The sequence below is a fragment of the Agelaius tricolor genome, unplaced genomic scaffold (assembly GCF_023055355.1).
Source record: "Agelaius tricolor isolate 1412-34295 unplaced genomic scaffold, bAgeTri1.0.p SCAF_31, whole genome shotgun sequence".
NCBI classification, from domain to species: Eukaryota; Metazoa; Chordata; class Aves; order Passeriformes; family Icteridae; genus Agelaius; species Agelaius tricolor.
Window position 1 is genome coordinate 262,540 of NW_027269291.1, and position 21,302 is coordinate 283,841.

At 55.8% G+C, this 21,302-nt stretch overlaps 2 protein-coding genes across 2 annotated transcripts in view; one reads left to right on the top strand and one right to left on the bottom strand.

The window, feature by feature from the left end:
* Nucleotides 1–108: 108 nt before the first annotated feature.
* MRPL45 (mitochondrial ribosomal protein L45) lies at nucleotides 109–5,081 on the bottom strand. Its single transcript, XM_071450813.1, has 8 exons — nucleotides 4,945–5,081; nucleotides 4,565–4,760; nucleotides 3,916–4,033; nucleotides 3,244–3,342; nucleotides 2,557–2,605; nucleotides 2,200–2,349; nucleotides 887–1,060; nucleotides 109–466 (listed from the first exon to the last, which is right to left on the bottom strand). Exons 1-8 carry the CDS (start codon nucleotides 4,999–5,001, stop codon nucleotides 413–415), a joined length of 897 nt encoding a protein of 298 aa, XP_071306914.1. The 5' UTR covers nucleotides 5,002–5,081; the 3' UTR covers nucleotides 109–412.
* A 4,516-nt stretch (nucleotides 5,082–9,597) lies between these two features.
* NPEPPS (aminopeptidase puromycin sensitive) overlaps nucleotides 9,598–21,302 on the top strand; it is a 33,304-nt gene continuing 21,599 nt past the window's right edge. The window contains exons 1-2 of the mRNA XM_071450974.1: nucleotides 9,598–9,840; nucleotides 17,872–17,956. Of these exons, the coding sequence (XP_071307075.1) occupies nucleotides 9,718–9,840; nucleotides 17,872–17,956 (208 nt within the window). The 5' untranslated portion in view covers nucleotides 9,598–9,717. The remainder of the gene's footprint in view (nucleotides 9,841–17,871; nucleotides 17,957–21,302) is intronic.

Consider the following 21,302-nt stretch of genomic DNA (forward strand, 5'->3'; position numbering starts at 1 on the left):
CCTCTGGGCAACCCCAAAGGCAGCACTCCCCTCACCACAGAACTTGAACTAAATTTTCCTGGTTTCTGTTAAAAAATAGGAATTTGTGAATCAGCAGAGAAAGAGAGATGGGAGAACACTGGTGAAGTTTTAATGGCTGGGCAGCTCCTCTGTGACCCCTCCCAGGGAGGTGACAAATGTTCCAAGGGCTCTCCCAAGGAATTCCGGGACAGAGGGCGGCTGTGGATGCTCCCAGGGCTCCTCATCCTCAGGGAAACCCAGCGAGGGGGAGGCTGCAGCACACGGAGTGCGGGACAGAGCCGAGCTCTTCCCACAGCTCATCCAGGTCCCGCTCCCAGCTCCTGGAGGGGCAAATCCGGAGTGGCTGGAGCCCATTCCCTGTTTGTTATCCCGGTCCACGTTCCAGAACCTTCTACTTCACTGTTTCATGCTCCTGTGAGGGATCCGGGGCTGGAATCATCACGGTCTGCAAAAGCAAGGGACAAAAATCAGCAGGAAAAAGGGGAGCAGAAGGTTCTGGAAAGGGAAAAAAGGGGGATAGGGGGATCAGAGGGAGGCAGGAGAAGGGAAGGGGATGGGAAGCCTTGAATCACACTGGAGTTCTCCCCTCCTTCTTCTCCACGATCTGTTTTTAGTAACAGAGGGAGGCAGAGACAAGTATGGAGGTCAGGCAGAGGGGGAAATAATTCCCAAAATTATCCCAGACTCGCCCTCAGCCTTTCCCAACCCTCAGCCTGCCAGGGAACAATTCCATGGCCATTCCAAACAGCTCTGCCCATGGATGAACCCCCCACCTTCCCCTCCCAGGCAGCCCAGCTTTGTCCAGGATGATCCCCAGGGATTTGCATTTTCCCCCAGGGATTTGCATCTCCCAGCCCTTTCCCACCTTAATGATGGGATCCTTGGGTGGGGCCCACTCTGGGACGATCTTGCCGTGCATCCTCCAGGTTCCATAGGGGTTCACCAGGTACCTCTCAAACACAACATATTCCAGAACATCCTTGGGAATCTCCTCCCCGCCGTACATGAGCCGCCCAAAACGGTCATAGATGGCCAAAATCTGTCAAAAGATCCAGAAAACGGCCCCAGGATGGATGGGGTTTGGAGCGACCTGGGAGAGTGAGAGGCGTCCCTGCCCACAGGATGGGATTTATGGGATTCCAACCCCAAAAAAAAGCTGGGATTCTCTGTGCTGGGCTGGCAGCACATTGGGGTTGGTGAGGGAAGATGCAGAGAGGGATTTTCCTAGAAAGAAAGGCTGGGAAAATTGGGATTGGTCATCCTGGAGAAGGCTCCTGGGTGATCCAACTGTGACCTGGGACAGTGGGAGGTGCCCCTGCCCATGGCAGGGGTGGAGTGGGATGGGATTTGGGGGCTTTCCAACCCCAAAAGAGGCTGGGATCTCTGTGCTGGGTGGGCAGAATTTTGGGATTGGTATCACCGAGGTGAGGGAAGATGAAGGGATGGATTTTTCTAGGAGGAAAGGCTGGGAACATTGGGATTGAACATCCTGGAGTCTTCTCCAGGATGATCCAACTGTGACCTCCCAGAAAAGGCTGGGAAAATGGGGATTGTTCACCCTGGAGAAGGTTCCTGGGTGATCCAACTGTGACCTCCCAGAAAAGGCTGGGAAAATGGGGACTGTTCACCCTGGAGAAGGCTGCTGGGTGATCCAAATGTGACCTTCCAGGAAAGGCTGGGAAAATGGGGATTGTTCATCCTGGAGAAGGTTCCTGGGTGATCCAAGTGACCTCCCAGGAAAGGCTGGGAAAATGGGGATTGAACATCCTGGAGCCTTCTCCAGGATGATCCAACTGTGACCTCCCAGAAAAGGCTGGGAAAATGGGGATTGATAATCCTGGAGAAGGCTCCTGGGTGATTCAAGTGACCTCTCAGGAAAAGCTCGGAAATTTAGGATTGTTCACCCTGGAGCAGGTTCCTGGGTGATCCAACTGTGACCTCCCAGGAAAAGCTGGGAAATTTAGCACTGTTCACCCTGGGGCAGGCTGCTGGATGATCCAAGTGACCTCCCAGGAAAGGCTGGGAAATTTAGGACTGTTCACCCTGGGGCAGGCTGCTGGGTGATCCAACTGTGACATTCCAGAAAAGGCTGGGAAAATTTAGGACTGTTCACCCTGGGGCAGGCTGCTGGGTGACGGGGGCAGCGGGAGGTGTCCCTGCCCTCTGGCCCAGGCTCACCTGGCGGCTGTGCATCCTCACTGTCACCTGCCCGTAGAGGTTGCCCCGGTTCAGGATGCCCTCACAGCGCACGTGCACCACCCTGGGCGGCTCCAGGGACTCCAGGAACCTCCAGCGGATGGTTCTGTACCTGTTCCCACGCACCATGTCCTGCCAGCAGAGATGAGCTCGGAATTAATTAAATTATCATCAATGATTTGTTCGCTCCTCCCAGCGAAAACCAGCTCCGACTCTGCTGGTGCTTTCTGGGCACTGGAACAGCCACGACCCCAGAGCTGGGAGGGATTGTTGGGATTGTGCTGATCCCTGGGGGTCCTTTCCATCCAGCTGAGACACCCCAAAATTCCAGGCACTTACGGGGTAGCAGCGCTCGGTCACCAGGGAGTGAAGCTTCTGCTTGTTAAAGCTGCAGAGGAAACGCCCCGGTCACCTCAGCACAGGAAAAGAGGTTCCTCAAAAACTCCTGCTTTCCCCTCAAATTCCTGCTTTCCTCTCAAATCCCACACAAATTCCTGCTTTCCCTTAAAATTCCTGCATTCCCCACAAATTCCACCTTTTCTCCCCACAGAAATTCCTGCTTTTCTCCCCACACAAATTTCCGCTTTTCTCCCACACAAATTCCACCTTTCTTCCCATACAAATTCCCGCTTTTCTCCCCACACAAATTCCCGCTTTTCTCCCCACACAAATTCCTGCTTTTCTCCCCACACAAATTCCACCTTTCCCCCCCACAAATTCCCTCTTTTCTCCCCACACAAATTCCCTTTTTTCCCCACACACAAATTCCACCTTTCCCCCACACAAATTCCCGCTTTTCTCCCACACAAATTCCGCCTTTCTTCCCACACAAATTCCCTTTTTTCTCCCCACACAAATTCCACTTTTCCCCTCACAAATTCCCACTTTCTCCCCACACAAATTCCCGCTTTTCTCCCCACACAAATTCCTGCTTTTCTCCCCACACAAATTCCACCTTTTCCCCCACACAAATTCCACTTTTCCCCCACAAATCCCAGCTCCCCATGGGCCAGGGAAGGGCCTTACTTTGCCAGGGAGTTGTGGGCCTCAATAAATATCTCCTGGGCTTTCTCAGGGAAGGTTTTGGTGCTGAAATCCGGGTCGTGATCCTTGATCTTCCGAAGGCTGGGAAAGAAAGGAGTTGAGGAAAGAACAGAATTTGAGCTGTCCTGGACATTTGGATCCTACAGGATTCAATCCCAGCTTTTACCAGCTGAGAATTTGAGATTCCCCCACTAAGACAAAACCTTCAGGTGATCATAAAAGAGCCAAATCCAAAGAATCCTAAAAGAATTGGGAGTGCACAGCGTGGCTGCTCCCAGCAGGAGAGGTGGGAACTCCTGGGGAAGGGGAACCAACAACAAAAATGGAAAAAACAGGGAGGAAACAGCCCCTGAATCCTAAAAATCACCCAGAGATCCCTCAGCCCCCTCACAGAGGGGGTTTGGTGGAGGTTGAGAGGGTGTGGGGGGTTTGGGGGGTTGACCCTGGAGGGGATTTAGGGGATCCTGGGTGGCTTGGAGGTGACTGGAGGGAATGCAAGGGGGTCACATTGGGGTCCCGGGGGGTTTGTGGGAGTTTTGAGGGGATTTGGGGTGGCCTGGAGGGGAACTGGGGGAGGAGTATCTCCCATGGACAGACCCAGGACAGGCCAAGCAGCAGGTTCATTACGCTAATTAGCTAACGAGGGGTACGTACGCCAGCTGGGAGGCCGCTGTTTGCCTCAGCTTCTGCATCTGCTGCGTCACCCCGTCCTTGGAGAGCGAGGTCAGGCGGGCATCGCCCTCGGGAGGGACGTAGGGATCCATGATCTCAGCTGGGGTGGGGGAAAAGCAGCTCAGGGGGAGGCTCAGAGCCCAGGGGATGAGCAGGGGAAATGGGAGAATTTCTGAGAGACAGCTCCTGGGATAAGCTCATACACAGGTGCTGAGCTCTGCTGTTCCCTCACAACGCACGGAAGAGGGGAAAATGGCTTCAAAATGAAGATTAGAGGGGATTTTGGGAAGGAATTCCTCCCTGAGAGGGTGGGAAGGGGTTGGGATGGAATTCCCAGGGCAGCTGTGGCTGCCCCTGGATCCCTGGAACTGTCCCAGGCCAGGCTGGACAGGGTTCAGAGCCCCCGGTATTGGGGAAGGTGTCCCTGCCCATGGCAGGGGTGGCACTGGAGGGGCTTTCCCAAGCCAAACCTCTCTGAGATTCCAGGATTCAAGTAAAAGGCACCAACAGCTTTGGAGATCAGGCAGGGAGGCCTCTCCCCCGGCCAGAAGGAACACTGGGGAAGGAATTCAGCCTGATCCTCTCTCTGTCACATCACCGGGGCCAGGCTGAGTGCGCCGTGCTGCCGTACCCGTGCAAGCCAAGAAGAAGGTGCGCTCCATGCGCTCGTCCGGGAAGATCGGCGCCGCGGACCGGAGCCGCCTCTCCCTCTCCTCGGGGCTCAGCTCCCGGGCCCACTCGGGCAGCCGCGGGCCCTTCCTCCTGCTCCGCACCGGCACAACCACACAGGGCGGCAGCGCCCCGGGACGGAGCAAGGACTCGGCGGCCTGAGGGGAGGCAAAGGCAGAGCCTGGAGTGAGCCCCGCAGCGCCAGGCCTGAACTGATTTCCCCTTACGCCTCGCACGCGCCACGGCCCCCCGCGCTCTCCCTCACCCTCAGCGCCCGCCCCGCTCATCCCGCGGCCCCACGGCCGCTCCCCGGCGCCCCTCAGGCCGCTTTCCCGGCCGCACCTGCCAGCAGAGCCGCGGGGCCCTGCGGCCCAGCCCCGCCGCCATGGCGGCCGCCATCTTTGCCCTGCCGCGGGGGATGGCGGGAACGGGGAGGGCGGGGCCGCGCGGAGGGAGGGAGGTGTGGGCGGGGCCGCGCGGGGCGCGCGCGCGCGGGAAGGGGCGTGGCCGGCGGGAGCCCGCGCCGCGCCCGCGAGTGGAAAATTCCATCGGCTGCGGAGGCCGGGAGGGCGGGGCCAGCGCGGGAGGCTCCGCCCACCCCCCGAGCGCGCGGAGGGGGGACCCCCGTGCGTGGTGCAGTGCGGGGGGCGGGGGGGATGGCACTGCCCCCATCCCCCACCCCCCACACGGGTCACGTGCGACACGCGGGACCCCCACCTTGCCCCGTGCGGGGGATGCTGCGGGTGTCGGAGCCCCCCCAGACCTGCAGAGACCCCCCCCGGATCTGTAGTGACCCCCCATGGACCGGCGGAGACCCCCCCCGTAACCCGCGGGGCATTCCCGGACACGCACAGCTCCCCCTGGACCTGCAGAGCCACCCCCGGACCTGCAGAGCCCCCCCCGGACCGCCAGATTTGCCCCCCCAGACCCGCAGGGACCCCCCCAGATGTGCATAGCCCCTCCCTCGGGCACGCAGGACCCCCTCCCCGGATTTCCAGAACCCCCCGGATCCACAGAACCCCCCCAGGTTCCTGCACCCCCAGCAGCTCCGTGGGGTTTGTGCGATGCTTTTGGGATTTGCCATCGCAGCAGCTCCTGACGCTGGCGGGGAGGGGGGGATATCGAGGGCAGGGGTCCCTCCAGATGTTCCTGGCACAGCCCAGGATGCGGCACCCCCGGGATGCTGCCCGCAGCGCGGGGGGCTCGGGGGTCCCTCCGAATATCCCGGGGACAATCCAGGATGCGGCACCCGCGTCCTAGAACACAAACCGGCTCATCCCAAACCCTCTTCCCTCGAAACCCCATCCCTGGGAGCCGCCGGGACACCCTGGGGATGCTCGTCACCCGCCCACGCCCGCGGGGCGAGGCCCGCGGAGCCAAAGGCGAGCCCGGCCCGGGGGTGCGAAGCCCGGGGGGGCCCTCGGGGGCGGGGGGCTAGCCGCGAGGCTCTGGCCGCGCTCACTGCGCCTGGCCCCGCTCCCAGTTTGCTTTGGGGACTGTTGATCTTGGCTCCGAGGACGCGTTGCTCCATCGGACAGCTGGTTAATGTGTAGTGACGGCTCCGCTGTGCCCGAGACCGTTGATCCCGGCCCGCGCTCTTATCTGGGCCGGGACGAGCCGGGAGCGGCCGTGCGGGGCCGGGCCGGGGCCGCGGGGGCAGCCGGGCCCCCCTGCCTGGGGGGATCGCGTCTGCTGCCCGCCAGCACCCCCCAAAATTCGGTGTGATGCTCACTGGGGTGTGCGGGGGGCAAAACCAGCAGAGAGCGCTTCCCGCAGCGCCCCGGTGGGAAAAGTGGAGCCCTCTGGAAAACTGGGATGAAGCCCCGGGGCTCCGGAGCCGATCCTGGAGCAGCCGGGGCTGAGTCACCGGCCCCAGAGCTTTCCCACGGCTCCCGACTCGTGGGGCTGGATTTTCCCAGCCCAGCTGGCTCTCCCGGATGGCCCGGATGCCATCCCGGCCGCTTTCACCTCCGTGGGCAGCGCTGACGGGCTCTGGAACCCCTCTGGAGCCACGTCCTTGCCCGTGGGGGGCTCAGCCTGTGAGCATCCCTGAGGAAATTTGGGATGGGGCCGAGGAGATGGCACCGGATGATGTCCCCAGCCCACCTGCGCTCTTCTCGCAAAACCACCACGTGGGGATTTGTCCCGTGGGAGAGCGGGATCAGGGCTGGGATCAGGGCTCGGCACCCGCCCCGAGCTGTCCCCGCCAGCTCCAGGCAGGGGCTGGGCCACGTTTGCCTCCATCCTTGTGCAACCTGTCCCAGGTGCCCGGCGGTGAGGCGGGAGGGGACGGGCAGAGCCGCACGCACACGCGGAGAGGGGGAAATCCAGGGAAAACGCCTCCCAAGCCGCCGGGAACGACCCGCGGAGCAGGAGGCCCCGCAGCTCGGAGCGCTGCTGTCCCCGAATACCAGAGATTCCAGCCCTAAGCCGGCGGCCCAGACCTGCGGGGCAGGATTAGCCGGTGCCCTCCGGCTGCTCCCGCTCCCGGCAGCAACGGCGAAAACTCCGGCGAAACAGAGAGAAGAAAAGAAAAGCCTCTCATGGGAATTTCATTTTTTTTTCTTTCTTCCCTCTTTTTAATTTTTTTTTTCCCCCTTGTTTTTCCTAATTAGAAAGGAGCACTGACAGCGGTTGGTGGCTTTGGGCTAATTACAGCTCCTGGCTTCCACCCCGTCCGTTTGTCCCCGGGCTCTCCGCAGTCTCGCACTACAGGAGAACCCGGTTTGGTCGGGACACGGCGGAGGAGGCGGCGTCCCCCCGGCTTTCTCCGCGGAGCCTCGCTCTTTTTCTCTCTTTCTTCCTTCTTCTTTTTTTTTTTTTTTTTTTTTCCCTCTCCCGGATTCTTGCTGACAGCAGCATCTGCCACCTCCCAGCATCTCCCGTGCGGGGCAGCACCCGCGGGAAGCGCCCGGAGCCCTTTGCCAAGCACAAGCCCCGCGGCCACCGCGGCCACCGATCTCCCCCCCGGCGGGCCGGGAGGGCACCCGGTGACCCCGCGGCCATCCGGGATGGGAATTAAAGCTGAGAGGAGACAATCCCCCCCGCTGCCCTCCCGCGGGGCCCAGCAGCTCCGCTCCAGGAATAGTTTTATCCTGGCCCTGACCTTCCCGTGGCTCTGCCAGGGACAGTCACCCGCGGCCACACGCGCTGCCAGCACCGAGGCCAGGCGGGAGGGGACGGGACTTTTGCCCTGGCAAAGTCGCCCAGCACGGCCGGGGCACAGCTGGGCTTCTGCTGCTGCCGTGGCCTCGGGGTGTCCCCAGCGTGGCATGGCCGGGCTGAGTCCAATTCCGTCCACGCCGGCTGCAAACCGGGCTGCACACGGAGCCTCCTCGCCGAGCCGTGGGGTGCAGCCCTTCCCTCGCTGCAGGGCAGACGGGGCTTTCCGCCCAGAACCCCGCCAGGATTCCATCAAACCCCAAAACACTCCCTGGCCCCGCTCGCAGCGCCGATGTCCCCCGCGCCCCGCCGCGGCGCTGCGAGCTGGCAGGACGGAGCAGGGCGGCAGCTGCCCAGCCCCCGCGCGGCTCCAGCTGTTTCCAGCTGTTTCCAGCTGTTCCCTTGTCTCCCTTTCCCTCCCCGGGGCTCTGCAGCACAATGCGGCCCCTCGGCAGCCCCGGATGAACCCGGGCTCGGCAGCGCTGGGTTTTTGTAACCATCTGCTGAGAGCCGTCTGTACTTTCTCCCTGCCCCAGTTCGTGCCGCCGGCTCCCCCAGGTCTCAGTGAATCCCCGCTCCCCCCCTGAAATCCCTGTTCCCTCCCTCGAACCCCTTCTCTCTACCTCAAATCCTATTCCCCTCCCCAAATCCCATCTCCCTCTCCTGAATTCCTGCTCCTTCCCTCAAATCCCTGCTCCCCCTGCCTGGAATCTCCACTCCCCTCTTCAAATCTCTTTTCCCTCCTCAAATCCCTTTTCCCTCCTCAAATCCCTTTTCTTTCCCAAATCCCCAATCCCTCCTCAAATCCAGCTCCCCTCCCCAGATCCCTGCTCGCTCTCTCCACTCCCTGATCAATCTCTCCCCTGATCAGCACTAACTTATATGTTTTAAACAGCAAAGTATCACTTTTAACAAAAATAAATCTCGTTGGGGAAGGAATAGTGAGAAATAAACTGAAATACAGAGAGGAAAGAGGGAAACCGGGGTGCCACCACTCCAGCTCTGCCCCCCGCCTGAGTGCACTGGGAGACCCAGGAGCTGTCATCCCCCTGAACTGGGAGTACTGGGAGCCCCGCTAACGGGGTGCCAGTGTCACCCCAAAACCAGGAGCCCCTGGGTGCACTGTGCCAACCCCCACCCAGGCCAGCTGCCCTGAGAGCCCACAGTTAACGGGGTGCCAGCATCTGCCCAAACCGGGAGCACCGGGAGCCTCAGTTAATGGGGTGCACTGTGCCAGGCCCACTCGGAGCGGACACACCGAGATCCCCGTTACCGAGATCCCCATCCTGGGATCCCCATTACCGGATCCCCATTACAGACACACCGGGATTCCCGTTCCCGGGATCCCCATTCCCGGGGCTCACCGGGATCCCCATTCCCGGGGCTCACCCGGATCCCCATTCCCGGGATCCCCATTCCCGGGGCTGCCCCGTCCCTCAGAACTGGGCAGGGGCGTGGCCAGGCGCGCCGTGAAGGGGCGTGTCCGCGCGGGGCTTGTCTTTGCGCAGGCGCACTCCTCGCCAGCGCTTACGCAACTCCTCCCGCCGCCTTCCCCCCCCACCCCCTCCCCTCCCCGCCCCCCGCGCGCGCTACGTGCGCGGCCGCGTGGCGCCGCCGCGCGCACGCGCACGCGCCGCCCGCGTGCCTCCCTCCCTCTCTCCCTCCCCCCCTCCCGCTCCGCTCCCCGCACTCCCCCACCGGGGCCGCCTCGAGCCGGGAGCGCGCGCGCGCCCCCGCCCCTCCCTCCTCCTCCTCCTCCTCATCTTCCTCATCCTCCTCCTCCTCATCCTCCGCTCCCGCCGCTGCTCCCTCTCGGTGCGTCCGTGCGGAGCCGCCTCGTCGCCCTTCCCGCGCCCCCCCCGCCGCCCCCCCGCCCCCCCCGCCCCCCCCCCCGCCGCCGCCGCCGCCGCCCCGCCGGGGGGGGCGCAGCCCCGCACCCCCCGCGCTCCCGCCATGCCGGAGAAGCGGCCGTTCGAGCGGCTGCCCGCCGACGTGTCCCCCCTCAACTATGGGCTCTGCCTCAAGCCGGACCTCATCGACTTCACCTTCGAGGGCAAGCTGGAGGCCGCCGTGCAGGTAGGGCCCCCCCTTCTTCCTCCTCATCCTCGTCCTCCTCCTCCCGCCCCGCCCCCGAGGGGTCCCGCCGGCCCGCGCCCCCCGAGGGGACCCCGCAGAGCCCCCGGGGGACCCCTCAATCCCCTCCTCGATCCCCTCCTCATTCCCCTCCTCACCCCCGGGGCTGTTTCCCCCCCGCCCTCAGGGACCCCGCTTCCCCTCAGGGCCCCTCGCCCCCTCCCGGCCGTGCCCTGAGGGACCCCCGGCCCCGATCCCCCCGTTCCCCTGCGCTCCCCCGGGCCCGGCCGGGCAGGTGCAGGGAGGCCCCTCGGGGCTCCCCCCGCCTCTCCTCCGCGTTTCCATTCACGATGGGCGGTCAAACCCCCTCCAAACCCGCCAAGAGCCCTCCGGGACCCCCCGATCCCGGCCCGGCCCGGGGGGAGCCCCGCCCAGCCCCGCTGCGGCCCCCGCGGGTCCCCCCGGGCGGCTCCTCCCGGGCTGGGCCGGCCCGCGCCGGGATGCGGGAGAGCCGCGGCAGCTCCGGGGTGAGCCCGGCCGGGATCCCCGGTGCCTGCAGCCCCCCGGGGACCCCCCCGTGCCGCGCTCCGAGCGGGCCTGGGGATGGATGGGGATTTTGCTGGAAAAGCCAAATAAGCCGTGAAAGGAGAAGTCCCCCCGTGCGGCTCCCGGGGAGGGTAGGCCTCGGTGTCATGGAGAGGGAGCTGCGGGGAGAGCCTGGGGATGAGAGCCGGGGAAGGTTTGCGGAGCCGAAACGCCGCGTTCTTCTGCAAGGCGAGAAGAATCCTCCTCGCCGTGCTCGTGCTTCAGAGCCGGAACCAGTTCTGTGAAATCCTTCAAGTCTCTCCCAGTCATTCTCATTGGCTGCTCTGCCAAGATTTCCCGAATTTGCTTTCACGTCTTTTTTTTTTTTTTTTTCCCTTGCGATTTGAGAGAGGTACAGAATTATATTAGCACAACTGTATTTTTTGGGGTTTTGTTTTTTTTTTTTTTTTTTTTTTCCTGAAAATTAGATGGTCGCACAGAGAGGCTTAAAAAAGTATTTGAGGGAGGCTTTAAGTCTTGAGATGTGAGCAGATCAAAGCCTTGCTGTGCTGAAGGGATGGTTAAACCTGGTTTTAAATAGATAGTAAATGCAAGGAGGCAATAAAAGCTGCAGGATGTGAAGCACAGGTAGGGAAGAAGGCGAGTTCTTCCCTGGGGAAGGCCCGAGGCTGGGGATGATGGGGGATCTTGTGACTTTTGGGAGCTGCAGGAACCCAAGCAGACATGAGTAACTTTGTGTCATGTGACAGAAATATTGAAAACCTAAATCTCCTCGCGGATTTGATCCTGGCTCAGGGGTTTGGTTCCAGCCTCGGGGCCGCTGCCGCCTCTTGGGCTGTTTCAGTTTGAGAAATTCCCGTTTTCTTCCACTCTAATCCCAGGCACCTATTCCTGTCCTCACACCCCGGCCCTGTTACAGCTGTGGGGCTGTAAATGGGATCACTGAAATCATCCCGGTTAAAAATAACGCTCGGGGGGAGGGGAGCAGTGGCTTTTGAAGCCGGAGCTGCGGAGAGGAGCGGCGGGAGCAGCCCTGGGAGCTCCTCTGGGCCGCAGGGATTGCCCGGGGGTTCCGGGCTGGGCTGCGTGTTTGATTCCCGGGCAGCGTTCGGAGTGTCCCGGCTGTGTCCTGGAGCAGAGGGTTCCACCTTGGACACGGGGAATGCTGCACTTCCCTGTGCTGAGGGAAAAGCTGTGACCCCACAGGTTCCAGGCTGTAAAACAAAATCCTCCTCACGTCCTGCAGAGCTGCTCTGGGGTTCCCACAGCAGAGAGGAGGGGAAAAAACCGCCAGCAAAACCCCAGAGGAGGAGGGTTTTGAAACAGATCTAAAGAATGTATCTTTATTTTGGATAACTTTTAGCGCGGCGAAGCCAGGAGGAGGCAGCTCCCAGCGGCCGGGGAGTGAGGGCAGGGAAGGGGATCGGGGGTGAGTTCACCTGCCCGAGCAGGGCGGGGAATCTGGGGAGGTTTCCTGGGGCTGCCCAGAGCCCAAAGCACAGGGAAATCCCAGGAAATTGGAGGGGAACTGCTCTGCACCTTGATGGGGAGAGGAACAACCAGCTCATCACAGGATGGTCTCTGTGCAGGGCTTGACGAACAAAAATTAATAACTGTCGGCGTATTTCTGTCAGGATGGTCCAGAAAAAAAGACTTTTGGATGCTTTTGGGGTCAAATTGCTTCAATTTAGGACCTTTTCTACCTGAACCTGAGCCCAGCAGAGATGTTCTGTTTCCAGCACCACCTGAGAGCTTTGGAGTCTCTGTAAACTCATCGAGGCAAAAGTGGCTTTATGTTAAAACACAAATTTTTTGGTTTTGGGTGGGGAAAATACACGTGCTGCCTCCTCTTGGAGATCCTGAAGTTGTTCCTTTAATCCCAGTCAGTAATAATTGCCAGCTCCTCTGCTCCATCCCAGCTGGATAATGGCAATAATCCACACCGTGATGCTTTCTGAGCCTCTGACACCAGAAAATAAAAACGCCCCAAAAGCAGGAAAAAAGTTCCCAGAGCCTGCAAAGTGCTTTGTTTGCTTTGCTATGTGGCATCTTTAGGAGCAGAGTGGAATTAGTGCAGGCTGTTTAGTCAAGGTATTACAAGTAGACACTTGATCATTCTTACTCACTCCACTAATAGGATTTGCAGCCCTCTGTGGAGAATTTGGGGCTTTCAAACCCTAAAAAAAACCCAAAACGTCCCAGCCTTGGCTGTGGGGCAGGACACTTGTGTTGGCTTTAGGACCTATAAATACCCTGAAGCACTTTGTGCCTCAGTAATAAATGTTGCCCCTTGCATGGCAGCTCCAGATAATCTTCAGGGGATAAAACCTCTGGTGATGCAAAAGATAAGAGGTGGCAGCAGATTCCAAAGCCTGGAAGGAGGAGCGGGGACCTGCTCGTGGTTTGTTCCCGTGTCCAGCTCGGGGAATTGTCCCCCCTGGAGAAGGGAATGACCCTGAAGCCTTGGCAAGTTGAGTTTCACAGCCCTTGTTTTGGAGCTGTGCTTCTGGAGGCTCTGGTAACCCAGCTCTTACAATTTTGACCGGTTCTTCCAGATTTTTAAATAATATAATTTGTGGCCACATGAACACTTTTGAAGTCCGTGCAGTTGTGTAACAATTACATAAACTGACAGTACATTATTCCCATTTATCACAGCTGAAAACCCCAAAAAATCCTTAAATGAACTGTTTCCCAAGGAGCCCTGCTCCCAGCTGGGACAGAGCGTGGCTGTGGGAGAGCCGGCGCTGGAACGGAGGCTCCTGCTCACACTCCTGTGATTGTTCTGCCACTTATGTCATCTCCCAGCATTCAAACTTGATTTGTTGAGGGCGTGGGGATGCCTCTCCACGAGCACAATTAAGATTGTGGGGTGGAAATGGTTCATTTTCATTATTCCTCTGTTGGCTGGAGCTTTAATTACGCCAGCCTTGGCTCTCAGGGCCTGGTTATCAGCACAGGGCACTTGCATTACTCAGTGTCTGGGTCAAACTTTATTTTTTTTCTTTTTTTTTTTTTTCCCCGGCTTTTTTGGCTCTTGGGAGGGTTGGAACAAAGAAGGGATGTGTGGCCCTGGTGTTGTCCAGCAGCAGAAGCAAAGCTGCCTGCAGCTCTCAGGCTTTGAAATGGAATTTTTGGATGCTGAGAGGATCACCTGCGAGGGGCAGGGCTGCCTCCCCTCTTCCTGGTGTTTCCCTGCCCATAAATTCCCTTCCTGGGAGCTGGGTCACTCCCCTGCCTGGAAACTCCACCGAGGTGCTCCTTGATCGTGGGACAACTTATCTGGGAGGAATTTACAGCCTGGGCTCTCTCAAACCCTGCTGCAGCGTTTAATGCACCTCTGGCAGGTTTAGCAATATTTAACTGCTTGTCTGCTGCTTTTTATAGGTTCATTATGCAATATCTGCTGGCCTAGGGAATGTATGGAGCTGGTTAAAGATTAATGCTGACACTGTGGGGTGGAATCCTGGCCAAATGCAGCTCGCTGGGTGTAGTATTTTAGTATTTGTGCTCCTGGGGAGCTGGTCCAGGATAAATCCTCTGCTCTCCAGCCTTGGAATTCGCATTTCCAGCACATGAAACTAAACCTGCAGTGGAGGGTTAAAGGGCTGGCAGCTCCAAAACTGGGGTTTTTAACCTTTTTCCCACCCCCCAAAGGCTCCTTGAGCCCCATAATTTCCAAGATTGGGGTGGATTTGCAGCGGTCACAAAAGGGATTCACTCACTCACCCCTGTGAATCCCACAGCCCTGGAGCTGGATGTGCTTTGGAACCAGGGGAATTTTTCCAGTGGGCCAATTGGTCCTGGCACTGTTAATTTTACTCCTCGGCCACTGGAATTTGCTGGAGATGCAGGTTAATAAATCTCTTTATTGCTCTCCTCATTGAGGCTCTGAATTCTTACAAAAGACACGCCCTGGAACTCAAATCCAGAGTAAATTTAGGTGTCTATTTTTAGAGAGAAAATTGCTAAAAACACACGCAGTTGTTGTAGTGCTGCTTTTAGAAAAGGGCTCTGGAGCCGTGTGACAAGACTGGAATTATCTGGAATTAATTTTGGCTCCAGGAGATCCCTTTGGATGCACCTCAGCCTGTGCTTCAGGTAGGCTGCAGTTCAAATCCCTGTTCCTGATATCCCAAAAAATTGGGAAAATATTTTCCATCAAATCCTTTCCCGCTTTGACCACCAAAGGCTTTACAGCACCTTTAGGTCTCGTTTGGCAGAGCTAAATAATTGACATTTTTAACTTTTCTTCCATCAAATATTAAACTTTTGGGGGGATTTCAGCTGTTTTCTCCTGCTGGATGAATTTCCCCTTCCCTGCTCATGGTGCCTGAGTCTGACCTCAAAACAGCGTTTGAATTCTGGTTAATTCAGTATTCAATTGAATTCATCAAGAGCCAGGAGTTTCCAGCCCTGAACCATCCCTTCCCTGCAGAGATTCCTCTTGGCCCACCTGATTTCTGAGCAGCGCAGAACTGCTCTTCTCTCAATTAATTAAATTAAATTAATTCGTTTTCCTTGCTGAAAAATCTATTTCTTACATATTTCTGACATATTTCTCATATTCCAGAGCAAGGTGAAGCAGGGTGACAACCCCACACGTTGCTGACTGCTTCTACCTTATGCAGTAATCTGCTTTTTTTTGGCCTTTAATGCATAAAAATCACTGCATTTACAGAAAATCTGCCTTGCAGAGCGTGGCATTTCGGAGGGATAAAAATTCATTTTTTTAAATGAGTTCCTTTTTGAGCTGTTCCTGCTCATGAGTGCCCCGTGCTGGGGCAGGTTCTGCTCCTGTTTTGTTTTTGTTCCCACAGGTGTGGCTGCACCTCCGTGGAGCAGGGAGGAGGCCCCTGCTGCAGGAAAAATTCATTTTCCCCTCGGAATTAAATTCTCAGGAGTCTCAGCAAACGCTGAGCTCTGCAGGCAGAATTTCTGCCTGCACGGTGAATCTCACCCCTTTTTTTGGATAGCTGGAAAACTGAACTAATTACCCTCCTGGCTCATTTTAGGTATTTCCTTCTATGCTGCCCTCTCATAAAACTGGCTTGATATTGGTAGGAAGGGAGGAAAAATATCTAAAAATAGGTAATTGCCTGTTTAAGGAGCCTCTGGATTTTCTCTGCTTAAACCTAAAGTTTCTTATTCTGCAGGCTCAGTGCTGCACTGAAAGTTGTGTCCTGGAAAAAGTTGTTTTTTAAAGATCAAGCCCATTGTTAAACTCACATTGTCTGCAATTTGGACAGCTCTGAATCCAGAGAGATTTGGGTTTATAGATTGAATAAAGGTCTCCAGACACTTATAAAAAGCTTTTCTCATCCTGATTTTTCTGTGTTTTAGAAAAACCTTGTAAACCCCCCCCCCAGCTCCAGTATTGTGGTAAAAACTGTTGAGATTTGATTTTTGGGTTTGGGGCGAGCTTTGTAATTTTTCAGTTTCATGCACTCGGAATTTAACAGAAACAATGGATTTCAGGTTGTAAATCTTTCCTGGGAAAACCAGGTTGACCCTGCCTCACCTCAGCTGTTAGGCTTGCTCTCAGTGCTTGACACAAACATTGCTTCCACAGGCAGGTTGGGTTCATTAATTGGAATGGATTTGATTTTAATTCCATCAAGAGGTGAAGGCAGCCTGAGTGCTGCACCTCTCGGTGTGACACGGCTGCAGGGAGCAGGCACCAGCAGTCCCTGCTCAAAAGGTGTAAATGCATCACATTTCTTTGCATGACATTTGTTAATTAAACAATGCCCTAATTGGGGACAAGCCAGGGGTATTGGTCAGGTCAGAGGGGACAAGGGGAGGCTCCTGGCTGGGTTGGGGTTGGGCTGGTGCTCCCTGCACCGCTGGTGCCTCAGGGATGGACCATGCTGCACCTCTGAAATCCCAAATTTGGATTCCTCGCTCCTCCCTTCTCCATGGAATGGCTCAGATTCGGGGTTTCTGTCCCAGATGGACGAGGGACATCCCTGAGGGACATCCCTGAGGGACATCCCTGAGGAGCATCCCTGAGGAACATTCCTGAGGAACATTCCTGGTTTATTCCCAGCTCCTCCTCTGGCCCAGGGAGCACTGGGGGGCACCTGAGCCTTTTCTTGTGGCTTTGCAAACCAAAGGAAATCACAATTTGTGTGCTGCCCGTGGGTGAGCTGGCCTGAGCACGCCCAGGGGCTCGGGCTGTGGAACTGGGGCTGGAAGGGACCCTAAATCCCAGCCAGGGCCACCCTGCACGGGCAGAGGGCACAGTGCCAGGGTGAGGGCAGCCAGAGCTGCTCTGGGAAGCCCACCCCAGCCCCTCCAGGGCAGGATCCATCTCAGCATCCCCCCCACCCACCCCTGTCCTCTGGCACTTCACCCCATTCCCCCTTTTCTCTTGGAAACTCGTTCATTTTCCTTCCTGCCTCCTTTCAGGGGACCTAAACCCAGCTCAGCCCTAGACCTGCTCTGCTCTGGGCTGAACAATCTCCCTTCTCCCAGCTTTTCCTCCCAGCAGAGCTGCTCCATCCCTCTGATCAGCTCCTCTGGGCTCTCCCTGCCCAGAGCCCAGAGCTGGAGGCAGCTCCAGCAGGTTCCTGGCTCCCAGCTCGGATGTGGGCACCTGGAATGATGGCCCCAGGAGTTCACAGGGCATTTTAGGGTTATAATAGTGGGGAAAACAAAACAGGGATGGAGTCTCTCAGGCTTTGGTGAGCTGATTCTGGGGTAGGAAGCAGTTTCTCTGTGCCTGTGTTAAATCTGGTTGGTCATTACAGAAATTTTTACTCCTTTATTTAAGAAACTGCTGGTGCCTCCAGCTAGAAATCCTATCCTGGACAAGCAGGATTCCCAGCTTGATCCAGCCTGATCATTCTGGTGCTTCCAGCCATAAATGTCTGAATAACTCCCTGGTTTAACTCCCAAATATTTTACCCCTTTGTAATTAATTTTTATTTAATTTGAATTCCTCTGTATTCAGGCTGTCGCATTCAAACAGAGAACTGGCACAGCCCCACGGTTTATTCCTACGCTGGGAGCTGGCACTGGGTAAATAAAGCAGAGAGTGTGGAGCCAAGAGCTGGCACAAGGGGAGCTCCCAGGGAAGGAGGAGGAGAATCTCCTGGCAGATGTTTTTGGGCTGAGGAGCTCAGGGAGCCTGGAGCACGCACAGAGGTTGTGTTGGTGATGTCTCCAAGAGAGGTTTTCACTCCGGTGTCCCTTAGGCCATCCCCAAAGGAGGCTGACGGGCTCAGGGTCTGTTTCTATTGGGTTTGGATTCCCAGGCCTGCACAAGGGCCCCATTGTGAAGTTTCCAGCCCTGTTTTTTTACCTAGCATGAAATAATTCCCAGTGGAGGTGAGTGGCTGAGCACAGCTCCTGCTCTGCGGTACCTCCTTCTCCATCCCAGACACCCAACTCCCCTTCAAACAGCTGGAGCTGGAGCTGCTTTTTAGATGGATGAGAGCTGAGAGTTCCCATTTCTTCCTGGTGCTGATGGAGTTTCTCTTGCAGGTGAAAAATGCAACCAACCAGATCGTGATGAACTGTGCCGACATCGACATCATCACCGCGTCCTACGCCCCGGAAGGAGACGAAGGTGGGAGCCCTGCCTGCTTTCTGCTTTCGTTTCTGCCCCTGCAGCTGCTGCCAGCAGCCCAGCAGCTCTGATAACAAAATGATGTCATGCTTTGATAAGCTCAGCCCTGCCCCTGGAAGCGCGGAATTCCTTATCTTAGTTCCATGCCGGCTCTCGTGGCTGCCGCTGGTGTCATGGTGCAGGAATTCCTTCAGTTGTGGTGAAGGAATTATTTCAGTTGTGTTATGATAGAGGAATTCCTTCAGTTTTGTTAGGGTAAAAAATTCCTTCGGTCTCCTCCACCTCTCCTGAGGGGTGAGGGCAGAGGATGCTTTGATATTATTTTTATATCTGGATGTTGTGTAAACCTCTAAGGACATCACCTGTGCCCATGGATTTGGGAATATTGACCAAATGAAATATTGACAGGGAATGCACCAGTAAGAGCCTGCAGTAGGAAATGGTCCCAGGAAATGGTTTGGAGAAACACTTAATTGGCATTCAGCAGGATTTTCTGAGTGTTGGGTAACGTGGAAAAGGGTGATTGTGAGGAGCAGTCCAGCTGCTCCTGGAGCCCTTCAGGGAACAAAAAATGCTGCAGGGCTCCCCTTTCCACCAGGGAATGCCCCTTTCCATATGGAAAATTCCACAAAAGGGTTGGTTAGAGCCATGGTTAGGGGTTAATGGGGTGATCTTGGTGAGGGTGGCAGGAAGGTGCTCTTTGGGGAGATGGAAGCTTTGTTCTTTGTGCAGGGGCTGGGCAGGGGTGGAGGGGAGGGCTTGGGGACCTGAGGAAGGGGAGGGATGTGAATTTGTGCAGTGGGGCTGACTCCAGCTATCCCAGGGGTTTGTGCCAGGGCTGGCAGCACCCAGGGACAGTGAAGGTGTCCCTGCCATGGCACGGCTGGCACTGGGTGGGATCTGGGGTCCCACCCAGGGCAGCACCAGGGCAGCACCCAGGGACAGTGGAGGTGTCCCTGCCATGGCACGGCTGGCACTGGGTGGGATCTGGGGTCCCTTCCCACCCAAACCATTCCATGGTGCCACTTTCAGGTCCTCGTAGCATTGCTCCACTTTTACAGGGGGAGAAATGCACTCAGGAGGGGATTTTGGGAAGGAATTCCTCCCTGTGGGGCCGCTCAGAGCCTGGCACAGGTGTCCAGAGCATCCCTGGAGCACTGGGACAGGGCAGGGGTCCCTGCCCTGCCAGGGGTGGCACTGGGGGATTTGGGGTCCCTCCCATCCCAAAAGGTTCTGCAGTTCCAGGATCCCAAGCAGAGCATCCCCGCCCAGCTTTGCCTTCCAGCAGCTTTGGTTTCTTTCTCGATTTTCAGGGTTTTTGGGCGTGAGGAAGCTGCTCTGGGAGGAGGGCGGGTGTGGAAAAGCAGAGCTCAGCTCAGGAAGGGCCGGGCAGGATCCTGGCACGGGGCCACCGGGCTGGGCAAAGTGTCCCCAAGTGCTCGGGGCTGTCCCCTGGCACCTCAGGGCTGGCCCTGCCACTGTGGGGGGGTTGCTGAGCATTTATTAATTGGGAGTTATTAAGAGAGAATGACACTCTGGCCCTCACAAACTGCTGCATCATAAACACGCCAGGTACAACTTGGTTGCAATTCATGCTAAAAATAGAATTAATTTCAAATTAAAATTAAGGTGTTTAAATAGAACGAAAATAATAAAAGGAAAATAATAGAATTTAAAATGTTAAAAGGAATAAAATGGAAATTAACAAAATGGAAATAAATAAAATGGAAATAATAAAATGAAAATACTCAAGTATATTAAAATTAAGAAAATGAAAAAAAGAAAATAATAGAATGAAAATGAAAAAATAAATACCTTCATTCTAATTAAGGTATTTAAAATAGAATGAAAATGATAAAAGGAAAATAATAAAATTTAAAATGTTAAAAGGAATAAAATAGAAATGAATAAAATGGAAATAATAAAATGAAAATACTCAAGTATATTAAAATTAATAAAATGAAAAAAGAAAATAATAGAATGAAAATAATAAAAAGAATAAAATTAAAATTAATCTAATTAAAATGATTAAAATATAATAATCCAAATTTATAATTAAAATAAATAGTTAAAATTACAATTAAAATAGCTTAAAATTAAAAATATTTATAAATTTAAAAAAATAATGAATTGCCACCATCACACCCAGGCTCCACAGGGTTAAAACCAGATCCGTGGGATTTGGGGAGGTGCCAAGGAGCAGAATGGCTTTGGAAGGAGAATGGCATGGAAGTGGCACCTGTTGATGCAGATGCTGCGGCTCGCTCTGTGCTCGGCCTGGGGATGGGCACAGAACGAGCCCTGCAGAGAGCAGCCCTGGGCGCTCCCTCTTGGAGGTTCATGGTGGTTATAGAGAGTTGTCACCCTTTGTTCTGTGGGCAGGCGTTTGTCTCATCCTCACCAGAAACAAAAAATAATTGGGAATTTGTCTCCTTTCCAGGCCTGGAAAGCAGCTGTGGGAATGAGATTTGATTTAGCAGATCCCAGTTCCCTGTTTAAGGAGCTGACCTGGTGACTTTAGTGCAGGATAATTTGTTTTTCCCCCATCCTTGTCAGTGCCCCTGGTGCTGATGGGCGCAGCTGAGGGCAGCACTTTGGAATCTGAGTGTGGATTTGCAGGGAGAGCAGATTATTGCCCAATATTTGACAGGAAGCTGAGGGAGGATCCCCACAGCTTTAAAGTCAAAGTGAGGAATTTTTGCTGTGTAATCCACAAAGGAGCAGCAAGAACTGAGTAACAAAACCAGCAGAGGTTGAGCACTGGGGAGCAGAAATTCCTCAGTTTCAACCCAAAATTGAGATTGCCAGGGAGGGCTCTGGGTTCCCTCCGTGCCAGCAATGCTGTAATGGAACAAAGCTGCTCAAAACTCCAGAGTTTTCCATGGCTGAATTCAAACTGGTTGGATATTTTTATATTTATTTTCTCCCCAGAGCTGTTATTTTTTTCTTTCTTTTGAACATTTCCAGTGGAATTTTAGCACCAAGGTGTGCGCGTGTCCAGATGGACGCCTTGGCTCAGCTGGAGTTTCACATAAATGTCATTTTTTTGGAGGGGTTGGGTTTCATCCTCGGGGGGTGTGAAGGAGTCTGGAGCTTCCTGTGAATCCTCTCCCAGCTGTGAAACCGTGCTGGAACTGGGGAATTTGCCTGGAATCCCCTCGGATCCAAAGGAGTTTCGGGGATTCCTGCAGGGTTGGCAGCGTCCCCGGGAGTCCCAGCGGCTCTGGGGGTGTTTGTGCAGCAGGAGGAGCACATGGAGATTTGGGCTGGGCTCACACCGAGGAGGTTTTTGGGTGCAGAATTCGTTATTTTGGGTTTTTCCTCCTCTGTGTGGTGGGGATGGGCC

Excerpts from the sequence above, each read along its gene's own strand:
- MRPL45 (XM_071450813.1), bottom strand. The coding sequence starts at position 5,001 with ATGGCGGCCGCCATGGCGGCGGGGCTGGGCCGCAGGGCCCCGCGGCTC. Across the intron at positions 4,761-4,944 it reads CCCCGCGGCTCTGCTGGCAG|GCCGCCGAGTCCTTGCTCCG; the intron begins GTGCGGCCGGGA and ends GCCTCCCCTCAG. Across the intron at positions 1,061-2,199 it reads TGAGGATGCACAGCCGCCAG|ATTTTGGCCATCTATGACCG; the intron begins GTGAGCCTGGGC and ends ATCTTTTGACAG.